This window comes from Apodemus sylvaticus, chromosome 6 (assembly GCF_947179515.1).
Source record: "Apodemus sylvaticus chromosome 6, mApoSyl1.1, whole genome shotgun sequence".
Taxonomy (NCBI): Eukaryota; Metazoa; Chordata; class Mammalia; order Rodentia; family Muridae; genus Apodemus; species Apodemus sylvaticus.
This window is the reverse complement of record NC_067477.1, coordinates 46,239,231-46,253,902: the sequence shown is the minus strand read 5'-3', so window position 1 is coordinate 46,253,902 and position 14,672 is coordinate 46,239,231. Positions and strand designations below refer to the sequence as shown.

The 14,672-nt window shown below is 42.7% G+C and overlaps 1 protein-coding gene across 3 annotated transcripts in view; it reads right to left on the bottom strand.

The window, feature by feature from the left end:
- Positions 1 to 14,412, bottom strand: part of Esr2 (estrogen receptor 2) — a 46,318-nt gene extending 31,906 nt beyond the window's left edge. For 2 of the 3 annotated variants that reach the window (XM_052185646.1, XM_052185647.1), the window contains exons 1-3: positions 14,036 to 14,412; positions 12,165 to 12,337; positions 2,688 to 2,804 (exon numbers count right to left, since the gene is read on the bottom strand). In XM_052185646.1, the coding sequence (XP_052041606.1) occupies positions 2,688 to 2,804; positions 12,165 to 12,337; positions 14,036 to 14,397 (652 nt within the window). In that variant the 5' untranslated portion in view covers positions 14,398 to 14,412. The remainder of the gene's footprint in view (positions 1 to 2,687; positions 2,805 to 12,164; positions 12,338 to 14,035) is intronic. The other variant, XM_052185644.1, reaches the window with a different exon arrangement.
- Positions 14,413 to 14,672: the final 260 nt, after the last annotated feature.

The following is a 14,672-nucleotide window of genomic DNA, read 5'->3' as shown; positions in this document are numbered from 1 at the left end:
TCTTTTGTACACAGATATGCAATGTGCTATCTTGGGGTTTCCAGGGTCAGTGTCTAAAGCAAAGCAGTCAGAGACAGCTCGGCAGTCAGGAATACATGCTGATCTTGTACAGGACTCAGGCTCGGTTTCCAGCACTCACTTGTAACTGTAGGGAGTCACTCACACATATACTCAGGCCTCATGTGTACACATAAAATAAAAATAAACATCTCTTTATCCTGCCCTTCCAAACAAAACAAAACAAAGGAACAACCTAGATTCTTCCAGGACAATTTAAATTCTGGATCTTGTTAGGTTTATGATTTACTCCCAAGTCTCAACCTTCCCAACTCAATAATGACTGTCCCTTACACTTTCGTCCAAGGCTTTCAGTTAGACTTTCCTGAAAACAGCTGTCTTTTCCTACTCGTATTTCTTTTGGTTTTAAGATTTATTTATTTATTTTATGTATGTGAGTACACTGTCACTGTCTTCAGACACACCAGAAGAGGGCATTGAGTCCCATTACAGATGGTTGTGACCCACCACTTGGTTGCTGAGATTTGAACTCAGGACCTCTGGAAGAGCAGCCAGTGCTCTTAACCACTGAGCCATCTCTCCAGCTCTCCTACTGTCTTTCATGTTTAATTATATATTATAACAATCATTAAAAGTAGGTTTGGAAAGAAACTCACTAGTTTCTAATATAAAAATAAGTAAAGTGGATGGGACTGAAATATCTTTTAGATATTTATAGATATATTTAGATATATAAATATATTTATATCTAGATAACATATAGATATAATATATTTATAGATGGAGATATTTAAATATATCTTTCATAAGGAAACCATTGCATACTGGGAGGCCATGGACATTGGAGTATGTTAGTTTGCTTTCTGCTGCTATAACAAATAACTAAGATATAATCAGCTTATGAAGAGAAAAAGTTTATACTAGCTCTCAGTTTTAGAAGTTTCAAGCAGACATGATCCTTTCAAATACCTGATGTGAGCATTTGATGACAATGGCAGCAAGCCAGTATTGGGGCAGAGGGGACCACCTGCTCACCTACCTCATGACAAAGATGCAAAACAGAAAGAAAAGAAGAATGGCTTCCCCAAACCCCCTTGAAGCCACACCCTCTGTGATTAAAGACTTCTGACTCAGCCCCACTTCTCAAAAGCTGCTTGAGAATAGCGGCATCTACATCCTATCGGAGGCACCAGGGGAACATGTCTGTATTTAGCACACAACCCTTTGGAAAGCACATGGGAGGTGAGCCTAGCATGGAGGATGTCCCAGGCAGAGTGGAGAGAATCTGACTCCAGCAAGCCAGAGAACATGATCAAATTAAGGGATGTCCTATTGAACTTCTAAATTTGGTGGGCATAAGTCCACTGGACACAGAAAACGAAAAGGACTAAAAGGAGCAGAGGGACTGGGGCTGGAGAATGGCTCCACAGTTAGGAGCACCTGCTGCTCTTCCAGAGGACCCGAGTTCGAGTCCAACACCTACATTTGGTTGCCCACAGCTGCCTGTTCCTCCAGCGGTCTCCTCAGCTACCCACGCACATATCCAAAACAGACGTAATTTTCAAGAAATTACTTCTAAGCAGAGCTACTAAGAAATGATCAGGGAGAAAAGATGGTCTTTTTTTGATTTTCAAACAGAAGTTACAAATAATTATAGGCAAAACAGTGGTTGGCTACCAGAAAAATAAATACAAGCAGAGCCAATGTGAATATACATACATAATAAAATGTATACAGATGAGTTTCAAAAAGCAGCTGGTTGGAGAGATGGTTCAGTGGTTAAAAGCATGTGCTGCTCTTGCAGAGGAGGCACATTTGGTCCCCAGCACCCACACTGGGTGGCTACAACCACTGCAACTCCTGTTCCAGGAGAGCCAACAACTCTAGGCTCTGCAGACACTGTAGGTACATGCATACATTTATAGATAGATAGATAGATAGATAGATAGATAGATAGATAGATAGATAGATTTAAAGACAAAAAATCTAAAAGAAGAAAAAGATAAATACAGAAAATATATATGTTTGTATGTGTATAAACTTTAATCTTTAAGTTGACTGTAAGTTAAATGTGTACATTCATACAAACATATGTAGTCATATATCAAAAGCACATAGAGCACTCAAAATCTGTGCTCTATGTGCTTTTCATAGTTCTATTATGTTTCTGACATATGTACATATATGTATATATATGTATGAGTCAGAAGCAAATATATATGTAAATATATATGCATATATATTATACATATGTGTATATGTGTTTATGTGTGTGTGTCTGTGTGTGTATATGTGTGTATGGTTTTCCCCTAAGTCTAGGAAGTTGGTGAAGAGACAGAACTGCACCTTCCCGTAGTCATTTGAATAATCCACCATACATTCTGCTCTCTAGTCACAGGCTTAACTGTGGACGATTATGCCAGGATGTCACCCTTGGCTGGCAGGGGGACCTCCAGCCATTCGAGGATTCCAGTGGCCAGAAGTCCCCAGCCCACACAGAGGTCCTCTTTACCCCACCACTGAACTATGTTCCCAAGTCCATCTGCACTTTGATGGATACAAATACTTAAAGATAATTCCCGCGCCTAGGTCTCCTCTCAGGCAGGCCTGAGTCTCCAGCTCTCAGCTCTCACAGGCACCTCGTACAATAAAGGGAAGCGGACACTCACCACACTTGACCATTCCTACTTCGTAACACTTGCGAAGTCGGCAGGCCTGGCAGCTTTTACGCCGGTTCTTGTCTATGGTACACTGATTCGTGGCTGGGCAGATATAATCGTTATGTCCTGCAGCGGGGAAAAGAGTGGTTAGTGAAACATTTGGTTGATAACACTACATGGCCAAGAGACAGGGGACACATACAGGCGAAAGCGTCAAAGTGAAGAGGATATTTGGGCGCCTTCTGGGACTCATGCTAGGCAAGTCCCCTCCCACTGAGCTATAAACCAAACCTTGGTATCTATATTCTTTGTTTAAAAAAAATTTTTTTTACAGTTATTTGTTTAGAAAGAGAGAGGATGGGACTGGAGAGATGGCTCAGTGGTTAAGAGACTGCTCTTCCAGAGGTCCTGAGTTCAATTCCCAGCAACCATATGGTGGCTCACAACCATCTATAATGGACACACATAAAATAAATAAATCTTTAGAAAGAAAGAAAGAAAGAAAGAAAGAAAGAAAGAAAGAAAGAAAGAAAGAAAGAGAAAGAATGTAGGTCAAAGGTCCAACTCAGGCCATCAAACTTGGCAGCAAGAGTCTTTATGGTATGTGTGTGTGCATGTGTGTGCGTGTGTGTGCGTGTGCATGCATGCATGCATGCATGTGTGTGCGTGTGTTATGTATGTGCAGGGGCCCCTGGAGCTATACAGGGTATTGGCTTCCCTGGAGCTAGAGTTCCAGGGCCTTGTGTGCTGCCTGACGTAGACATTGGGAAGCAAACCTGGGTCCTCCGGAAGACCAGGGTGCACTCTTACCGAGTCCTAAGTCATCGTTCTGGGCCCTTATTTCTTAATTGCATTACAGTAATAAGCAAAATAGTCTGCACTTCTCAGGTGCAGACTGTGATGGCCAGATTTTCATATTAACCATGAGTGAAATTCATAAATGAGCAAACCATAAAAAAGAAGAAAGAAAGAAAGAAAGAAAGAAAGAAAGAAAGAAAGAAAGAAAGAAAGAAAGAAAAGAGGGAGGGAGGGAAGAGGAAGAAGGAAGGAAGGAAGGAAGGAAGGAAGGAAGGAATTGCCAAAGGAAGCATCAGAAATGGGCTAATTTATAGAAAAGTAGAATTCTAAAGCTGATGGCATAATTGAGGTGGACAAGTGCCCACCTGGCATACATGAGGCCTTGGGCCCAACCCCCACAGCTGCATAAACTGGGCGTGGCGGCACATCACTGTATACAGTACTTCAGAGATAGACAGGAAAATCAAGTTTAACGTCATATCCTCAGCTACATACAGAGTTAGTGGCTAGCCTGGGCTAAGTAAGAATATTCCAGAAAGAAAAGAAAGAGGGGGAGAGAGAGAGAGGAGAGAGGAGAGAGAGAAATGAAATTCCATTGACAGGAAAAGTGCGATGACAGCAGATTCGTGCATTTGTGGTCAAGCCACAGCAAGGAAGGAGAAATCTAGGAGCAGCTTGATTCTGGAGGGAGGAACAGAGCTTTGACTGCATAGCCTGGTTACGGGGCGCCGGGAGGCAGATTCAATGCTGCCTAAACTCTGGCTATGATTTTCTTTCCCATCCTTTATATTAGCCACAGAAATCTACATATATGTTAAACACACACTGAAAAGATCATTTAAAAACTAACTCCACCTGTGTAACATACATACATATATCATTTAGCTTTAAAAAGTATGTGAAATACAATGTTTTTCAAGCTCTTCTCAGACTTTTTTTTTATTATAGTCAAACTATAGTGTTTGTTTGTTTGGTTGGTTGGTTGGTTGGTTGGATGGTTGGTTGGTTGGTTGGTTGGTTGGTTGGTTGGTTGGTTGGTTGGTTGGTTTTCAAGACAGGGGTTCTCTGTGTGGCTCTGTAGACCAGGCTGGTCTCAAACTCACAAAAGTGCACCTGCCTCTGCCTCCCAAGTGCTGGGATTAAAGGCATGTGTTGTTACCACCCAGTCTATAGTTAATTTCTTATTGCAAAAGGTAACTCCTCTCAGCTGGAGAAATAGCTCAACAGTTAAAAGCACTGACTGTTCTTCCAGAGGCTCCAGGTTCAATTCCCATCACTTACACGGAGGCCCACAATTGTCTGTAATTCTGGTCCCAGGGGATCCCATGCCTGATTCTGGCCTCTGGGGAATCATGTAGAGACATACATGCAAACAAAACACTCATTGACATACAATAAAAATATTTAAAAAAAACTTTTTTAAAAGATATCTTCCTGGAGTTTGGGGCAAAACTGAAAGCTTCTTGGGGACTGGGTGATGACTCAGCTCAGAGAATAAATTCTTTCTCCACATGCATGAGGACCCGTGTGATTCCCAGGTAAAAGCTAACCAGGGCAGCGGCATGTACCGTGACTCACTAGCAAGATCAAATCATAGCAAGAAAGGTAAAAGCTAGGTGCATCTTAGCGCTTCATCTTATCCACAGATTTCTACATATTTGTTAGCACAAAGCAAAAGCATAATTTAAAAATTAACTTCAACTCTATAGCATACATACATGTAGCATGTAGCTTTAAAAAGTACAGTGGGGGAGGGTGGGGCTAAAGGAGGTGGATACCGAAAAACTGGCTGGCCAGTCTCACTGATCAGGGAGCCCCAGGTTCACAGAAGAAACTGTCTCGAAAACTAAGGTGGACAGCAACAGAAGACAACATCTAATGCTGATCTCTGACTTCCACACATGTGCACATACACTCATTAAAAAAAACACACACACACAGCATCTCTGATATGGCCTCGCATATACATATCAACATAGAGAGACATGGGAACATAGATGAATGTATGTCTATGAATGAATATATATACATATATATATATATACATATACATATATGTGGATATATACATGAATCTAATCTCTAACTCTGTCCCTTCAGAGGACCTGGTTGAGGAACTTTCCATGAGCACTGAGAAAGAAGTGCTTTTATCTTTTATTATTAGCATTTTCCAGTAAGGAGAGGAGGGCTCCATGACAAAACAGCTTATTTCAGAACTAGGGAGGGTAACATGCAGAAGGCACCTGAAACATTTTGTGCCAGGAAGGAGAAAAGCAATCCCCAAAGAATTAGAGGAAGATAATGAAAAGGCAGAGGAGCCCGCTTACAGACTCCTCCTGGCTAGGTCTCAGATAATGTGAGCCTCCAAAACTAATGACAGTGCCCAATGCAGAAAGTCGTACTGATACAAATTAATTCATTGACTTAACGAAGAATATGATATTTGCTTAGGCTCAAAAGGTTTCCCAACAAAAGATTCTTTACAAAAGGGGGAAAGAGTAATTTTGCAGAATAGATGCCTGGCAGCCAGTGCCTTCCTTAATCAAGTAATCGAAATGAACCCACTAGTAACAGAACAAATTGAAATCACACCCTGTGAAAGGGCTAACAAGACCACACCAGCATCACTGGGCTGTCCTTGGGAGGAAGATCAGACAAAGCCAAGGGGAGGGGAGTTGGCTAGGCAAGATGGTGGCTTCAGTCTTCCAAAGTACTGTGATGATGGAAATAACATAAACTCTGGAGGACAGAGACTACAGTCAGAACACCCAAACACACGGTCAGTTCTTGATCTTGACCCTTGTGCTAGAGAGGGCATATGTGAGACTTCAAGTCTGAGCCTTTGGGTGGTAACACTTGGTGCTGGCTTCCTAGCTTTGATGGTAGTATGTTGGAGACATAGAAAACACGTATTAAAGTTCTGGGTGATAAAATATGTTGGCAACACTTCTGCCAACAGTCCTGAGTAAAATGTTCTTTATATCATGCATAAATACTGTAAGATTAAAATTCGTTTTTAAGTTTAAAATTGATTAAGAACAAATACTTTGGATCATGTGGTAGAGTACAGCTGTAATCCCAGCACTTAGGCTGAAGTAGAAGGACTTCAAAACCAGCCTGGCTACACAGCAGGGAGACTCTCTCTAAAATGCAAACAACTCAATATTTTCATTGGTTTTCTCTCTCTCTCTCTCTCTCTCTCTCTCTCTCTCTCTCTCTCTCTCACACACACACACACACACACACACACACACACACACCTGTGTAATCTTGGCTATCCTGAAACTTGCTCTGTAGACCAGCCTGGCATTGAACTCATAGTGATCCACCTGCCTCTGTCTCCTGGGTGCTGGAATTAAAGGTATGCAACACCACTGCTCAGATCCACTGGCTTTCTTAAAAATATATAGCTAATTATTCACTCAATTAATTATAGTTCAAGGTCTTCCTCACTCTTTGGGTTGCGGATAGCATTAGTGCCTTGTTGTAGTAGAGTAGGGTTCGTTTTTTTGCTGTCTGTTGACTGCACACTGCACTGAGTTCCTGTATATGTCTGCAGTTCATCACCTGGTTCACAGTGATGTCTGCTTCACTGCAGGCCAGGAAGAATGCATCTGTGATTTCAAATTTCTCTCTAATCTGTGTGATAAAGTTAACATTTTATTTATAGGCCAGGCATGGTGGCGCACACCTTTAATCCCAGCACCCCAGCGGTGGATCTCTGTGAGTTCAAAGCCATAAAGCTATCTCAAAAATCATTTACACACACACACACACACACACACTAGATAGATAGATAGATAGATAGATAGATAGATAGAATTTATGTGTTTCTATGAATGTCTACAAGTATGTGTATGCACTACATGTGTTCCATTGCCCATAGAGGCAAGAAGAAGGTATCAGATGCCCTGGAAATGAAGTTGCAGACAGTTGTGAGCTGCCATGTGGGTGCTAGGAATTGAACCCAGGTCCTCTGAAAGAGCAGCCAGTGCTCTTATATATAGATGTAACGATGATTAAAGAAAAAGGCTATGAATTTGAATGAGAACAAGAGGTGCATGGAAGGAGTTGATGGGAGGAAAGGGAAAGGGAAATGATGTAATTATAATCTCAAAAACAATAAAAAAATAAGAAGATATTTTTACCTTAAAAAAGATCAGAAGGTTCAATATGAGCGAAAGAACTGAAGGGGATACAACCCCATTGGAAGGCCAACAGTGTCACTAAGCTGGAACGCTGGAAGCTCCCAGAGACTAGGCAGCCATCTAAAGAGCATACATCCCTCCAGGACTTCGTGCATACTAGACAGACACTACCAACTGAGCTGTCCCCAGCCTGGGATCCCATGGGACACAAACAGGATGGAACTTTCCATTGGTAACATTCACATCTTTATTATGTTGCTGCTTACAAGACATGTTTTCAAAGACTTAGAAGCATAAATGATTTAAATAGGGCGATCTTACTGTATATAAGTTATACTTCAAACCAAAATCCTACACTCTTTTCTTCCTGGAAACCAGGCTGTGTGCTAAAGCTCGGGCTAGCCTGGGACTCTCTTTGTAGCTGAGCTCTATCCGCAGCCCAGCTCCCATATTTTAAATCAGTGAGAAAAAAAAGAAAGGTTTTAATCAGTAAAATATATGAAAAAATCTAATTTAGAGATAAATTAGAATCAAACACATTGATTCTTAGGCTATTCTATATACCAAAATGTTTCTTTTTCAGTTATATAATAGCATGTAAAAGTCAACCATTACAAATTAAGTACAAGTTGATAGATATAGTTTCCCAATGTCAAAAGACCTAAGTTTAAAAGTTATGTTTGCAAAGTTGATAGGCTTTAACCATGTCATGATTAGATATGTCTGCATGCCCACTTGGGAACTAGAGGCTGGAAGAGTTTGAAGCTATGGAGTCAGTTCAAGGTCAAGTTAAACAGCTTTGCAAGGTACAAAAAATAAAAATAAAAAGATAGTCTCAACGCTATCAATACTTTGGTAAAAAACAAAACAAAACCTTCAGGGAACTGGGGGTGTGACTCATTTGTTAGAGTCCCTGCCTAGCATACAAAGCCCTGGCTTCTGTCCACATACATCTAGACATGATATCCCACTCTTATAACCACAGAAGTGGTCACTGGAGGATCTGAAGTTCAAGGTCATGTGTTCAAAGGCAGCCTGGGCTCCAGGAGACCCTGCCTCAGAGCAAAACAAACAACAAGAAAACTCATTCACAGCTCACTGATGGAGAAGATCATTTCTGGGCCTTTCTGAAAAATAATCGGAAGAAACCTGCCAAGAATTTTAAACATTGAGGCAATTATTTTGGCTTACATATGTAGTCTAGGCACTTGGGAGATGGAAACAGAAGGTTCAGGAGTTCAAGGCCGGCTACAAAGTTAGAGGCAGCTTGGGCTCTAGGAGATGCTCACCAAAAATGGAAAAGGAGTGGAGATGGTGGGTGGAAACTTCAAACACTAACATGACATTTAGACCTTACCATTTGGAGACTACATCCAGAGGAAAACGTCTTCCCAATGTTTTATAAACAAATATAAATCATAGCATTATTGGAAACAATTAAAATAACCGATAATATCTTCAACACTAAAGACAAAGCAATTAATCTATAAGGATGAATGTTAAGGACTGTGAGAAAGGCTCTTAGACCTTCAACTACAGGAAATGCCTGCCAACCCATCATGTGAGAAAGAACACCAGGGCTGGAGAGATAGCTCGGTTGGTGAAGTATAAGGACAAGCTTACGGTGGCTTAGTTACACAGCACGAAAGGCCCACGTTTGATCCCTGGCACCAATGTAAGAGCTAGGATCACCTCTGCAACTCCAGCAGTGGATGCAAGGGGGACTCTTGGAGCTGTCTGGGTGGCAACTGGTTCAGTAAGCGACTCTGATTCTAAAAACAAGGATAGTTTTCTCAACTGCTCTTCACCTTGTTTTTAGAGTCAGAATCACTTACAGAAAATGTGGTATATTTACACAATGGAATACTACTCAGCAATTAAAAACAATGAAATTCTTAGGCAAATGGTTGGAACTGGAAAATATCATCCTAAGTGAGGTAACCCAGTCACAAAAGAACACACATGGAATGCAGTCACTGATAAGCCTAGATAATAGCCTAGAAGATCTGAATACCCAAGACACAATTCACATATCAAATGATTCCCAAGAAGAAGGAAGGAGAGGGCCCTGGTCCTGGAAAGGCTTGATGCAGCAATGTAGGGGATTACCAGGACAGAGAAGTGGGAGGGGATTGATTGGGGAACGGGCAGAGGGAAGAGGGCTTATGGGACTTATGGGGAGGGGGGAACTGGGAAAGGGAAAATCATTTGGAATGTAAACAAAGAATGTAGAAAATAATAATGAGAGACAGAAAGAGAGAGAGAGAGAGAGAGAGAGAGAGAGAGAGAGAGAGAGAGAGAACGGTACCGAATGGCGACCTCTAGCTTCTAAAGGGGCATGTACACACAGTCACACATATACACAAATGCACACACTCCCATGTGTGCCTGCACACACATTCACACACACATACAGAATATGAATCTCTACACATAGCATGAGCCCAGTGCTTTTTACAAATTCATCATTCAAGAAGCTGTTTTGCACCAACAATGAGCAAAATAGAACACACTGCATTGTCTTCCTAATACACAGTTCCACTAATATCTGTTGAAAGAATTTCAAAAGGAGATAAAATTAAAAGAATAAGCTTTTAAAATAAGCCACGCCCTAATCTAGAACAGAAGTGGGAAGCAACCTCCCTCCTTAATCCCTTCTCTATGATCCCCAGCCCAGGAGAGAAACTATAGCGTTTGGTCTGATGGCGCCTCACTCTGTGGTGAGGTCAGCAAGTCTGGTCCTGATGGGCTACCCAGCACCACACGGTCCTACTGCACTAAGACACAAGCAGACAAGCAGGCAGGCAGCTTTACCGACCAAGCTGGCAAGGAAAGTGGGAAACTATGAAAATGGTAAATGGTCAGGGTCAACAGGCACAGTGTGAGTGGGGCACGGCCCAGTTGGTAGAGAACTTGCCTCACATGCATGAAGAAGCCCTGGATTCAGCTTCCAGCGCCGAACAAACTGGACTTAGTACGGGGTGCCTATGATCACTGGGGGGGGGGGGGGGAACCATGCATTCAATATCTTCGTTGGCTAATGTAATGAGTTCAGGCCAGCCTGGGCTACATGGGACTTTGTTTCACAAACAAACAAACAAATAAATGAATGTATGTTAGAGTTAAGTGCAATCAACCTCTAAAGTTACTAGTATAACATCCTGGCTTATCTGGGGCCATTTTTAAAAACTAAGCAGTTAGCCCTGGTGACATACACCTTCTGGAGGCAGAGGCAGGAAGATCTCAGAGTTTGAGGCCAGCCTGGTCTACAGAATGAGTTGCAGGACAGTCAAGGATACAAAGAGAAACCCTGTCTTGAAAAACAGAGAAAGAAAGAAAGAAAGAAAGAAAGAAAGAAAGAAAGAAAGAAAGAAAGAGAGAGAGAGAGAGAGAGAGAGAGAGAGAGAGAGAGAGAGAGAGAGAGAGAGAGAGAGAGAGGGAGAGGGAGGGAGGGAGAGGGAGGGAGGGAGAGAGGAAGGAAGGAAGGAAGATGTTCCATTATTGTAAATTATGTCAAAAATAGCGTCTGACTAGCCTTGAAGCCAGGTGCGCACAGTTGAAGTTTATTAAAAATATAATTAAAAACCAAACACAGGCTCTGTGGTAAAGGTATCTCCTGCCAAGCATTGCGACCCGAGTTCAAGCCCCAAGATCCACAAAGTGGAAAGAAAGACCTGACTCCAGCACACTGTCCTCTGATCTCCACACGTATGCCAAAGCATACTCATGCCCTCCCTCAACATAGGCGCTTGAGTGCACATACACATGTACACGCGTGTGCACGCGCGCACACACACACATGAACAGCAAACACATCATGAACAAGCACACACCAAGTGTCTACCATCAAAGACTCCAGGGAAGGTCAAGGAGACAGTCTGATATCAGACTAAAACCTAGGAGATGGCAACCCATGAGTCTAAGGACGGCGTACTTCTCAAAGTCTGCTACAGTTCATTCCTGCTTCCCGACCATTTCCATAAATTATAATTATTGTCTTCCCCTCAGGAGCCAGCCCACCATCATGACATAAGCATACACTATATTAAACCTAGGATGAAATGAACAGACATACAGACAGACAAACACACGCTCTCTCTCTCTCTCTCTCTCTCTCTCTCTCTCTCTCTCCCTCTCCCTCTCCCTCTCTCTCTCTCTCTCTCTCTCTCTCTCTCTCTCTCTCTCTCTCTCTCTCTCTCTTTGGAGCTCCTGATGAGCACAGATTTTTTTTTCTAACAGTATCTTTACAAGGTTGTAACTAGATATCTTCTCTCCTTTTCTAAACATCTCCCTTCCCTAATTATGTAATGTAGGGGCAAACTGACCCCTATAGTCTTGGGGTTCTGGGGTAGAAACATACAGTCCAAGCACCCATACACCCCTAGTCAACCCACTCCCAAACACACATTCATCTAAGCGGCTCACATTTATGAAGGGGACCAGCCAGGCCAACGGTGACATTTATATCAGGTCATCTCTGCAAAGCTGCTTGCAAGCCAAAGTGTGAATACTAAAGAAATGATTGATCATAGTCTTGTACCTTGAATGCTTCTTTTAAAAAAGGCCTTACATCCTTCGCAGGACCAGACACCGTAATGATACCCAGATGCGTAATCGCTGCAGACGGCGCAGAAGTGAGCATCCCTCTTTGCGCTTGGACTGGTACCAGGGCTGGCACAACTGCTCCCGCTGAGCCTCCTCTTCAGTGTCTCTCTGGGGGGAGCAGAGAATACGGCCATTGCCAAGGGACACAAAAGAGAGGGGAAGCGCTTTGCCGGAAAACAAAATAGCATGAACTTTGTCAAATTTAAACTCTTTGCCTTCCAGGGCTAGGGATAAATATGTTCCAGGAAACCTGATATCAGATCACAGGGAGCTTCAGTGCGAGAGTGGTGTGTGTGTGTGTGTGCGTGTGCGTGCGCGTGCGCGTGCGTGTGCGTGTGCGTGTGCGTGTGTGTGTGTGTGTGTGTGTGTGTGTGTGTGTGTGTGTGTATGTGTGTGTGTGACTAACATCTGAGTGCCTACATGGTGAGGACCAGTCCTCAGAAGGCTACGAAGCAGGCAGCTCAGGGCTGGGCTGGGATCAGTAGCTCTAAGGAAGAATTGCCCAGCAGAGGAGCAGCTCTGCACACTCCGCCCAGGGGCTGATTTTAACAGGACTCGTTTCTTTTGGAGAGAGAGATAGTAGAGCTATTGCTAGTTTAGAAATGATGAAAACAAATTTCACCCTTTAAAGAGAGGTAAGTTAAAAGCACTCATCTCAAGACACGACCCACAGTTTTTATATTCGTTTCTTTATCTTACCAATAAATAAAAAGAGTAAGAAGAAAAAATAAATTTGTTGTGTATTTTCTTAAATTTGTTGTGTATTTCCTTAAAGGTTGTTTTGGTTAGGTTTGGTTTGGGGCTCAGAGCTACTGGGTTTGGGGGTGCAGCAGGTTAGACCCAGAGCCTCAAGGATGTAAAACATGCCTCTAGCACCGAGATGGGCCTTCCAGCTCCTGTCTCCTCTAAGTTTTATACCAATATTTGAAATATTAGTATAATATTATTATGGTAAATTATTATATAAATATTGTTATGATGATTGCTTTTTTGTTTTGTTTCCTCTTTGGAAACAGGGTCTGTCTGTGTAACCCTGGCTGTCCTGGAACTCACTGTGTAGTCGAGGCTAGACCTGCCTCCCAAGTGCTGGGATCAAAGGTGTGCATCATCATCCCCTACAAGTAATGCATTTAAGAGTCAGTGTGCCCTAACTTGGTGATCTCTTCTAGAAATCTGTTTCTCCCTATCGCTTCCATATGCTCTCCTCTCCCTCCACAGTCCTTGTTAGGGTCGAAAAATCCTACAAATTAGACTAAAGCCATCCATCATGCTGCCACGTGTCCAGAGTTCAATTGGTTTTAACTTCAGACATCTTCAGTAGAATCTGACATTAGTCTCTCACAGCCTTACAGAGCACCACCTCAGCCCCTCACGAAAGCCTGTGTCCATTACCTCTCCTGGCTTTGCGTGACTACTTCATGGACATTGTAGGGTTACCATGGCTACTTTCATCCTGGAGACAATTTGTCATCAACAGTAAGTAACCTGTCATTTTACACTAAGACTCTAGCAAAAGACAAAACAAAACAAAACAAAAATATTTAAAACCCAACACCTTCACCCAAACCAAACTGATGTACATTCGATGTTTCCTGCATAGAGAGACTATCCATTATGATGAACTCTCTCCATAATATCCATCCATTGCACAACTTTTTAAGAACTAGAATATAAGAGCAGGACAGAACAACATGGCTCAGGTATCTTCAGAATGTAGGTGGCAAGGTGAAGACCTTTTCTAACATCTTTCTCCATACTAACCTGTACAGAGGGTCATGCTACCACCCATGATTTACAGGACTTTACCTGTTTACAGGTAAGGTGTGTTCTAGTGATCTTGCTTCACACCAAGGACTCTTTTGAGGTTCCGCATAGAGAAGCGATGATTGACAGTGGGCGGCTAAAGGAGAGAGGTGTCCAGGAGTTGGCCATAGCACATTTGGGCTTGCAGTCTGGCGAACAGGCCCACCATCCAGGTTACTGGTGCTGCCGGGAACAGTGTAGTTCATCACAGCAGGACTATAGAATGTCATAGCTGAGTATTCATGGCGGCTCTCTACGTAGGAGGAAGGGATATAGATGGGGCCATGCTCCAGGGGAAGGATGGACTGGTTACAGTTATAGGAAGCAGGGGAAGTAAGGCTTGACGGTGAGTTTTTGATCTCCATGTCTTGCGCAGGTCACAGCTGAGAAAAATCCTTGTGAGAAGAGGCACAGATAGACAAGACGTTCTCAGAGCCTCACGGGCTGGTGGGACTCCTGCAGCGGAAAGCAGACGATGGACAGTTAGTCCAGAGGAAGAAGTGTTCATGTCAGCTAGGGGAAATGGTGCTTACATACAATCCTGGCTCTCAAGGAGACTGAGGCAGGGGGATTTCTAGTTCCTGGCCTGCTTGGGCTACAGAGTGAAACAGTCTCAGAAAAAAGAAGGAAGGGAGGGAGA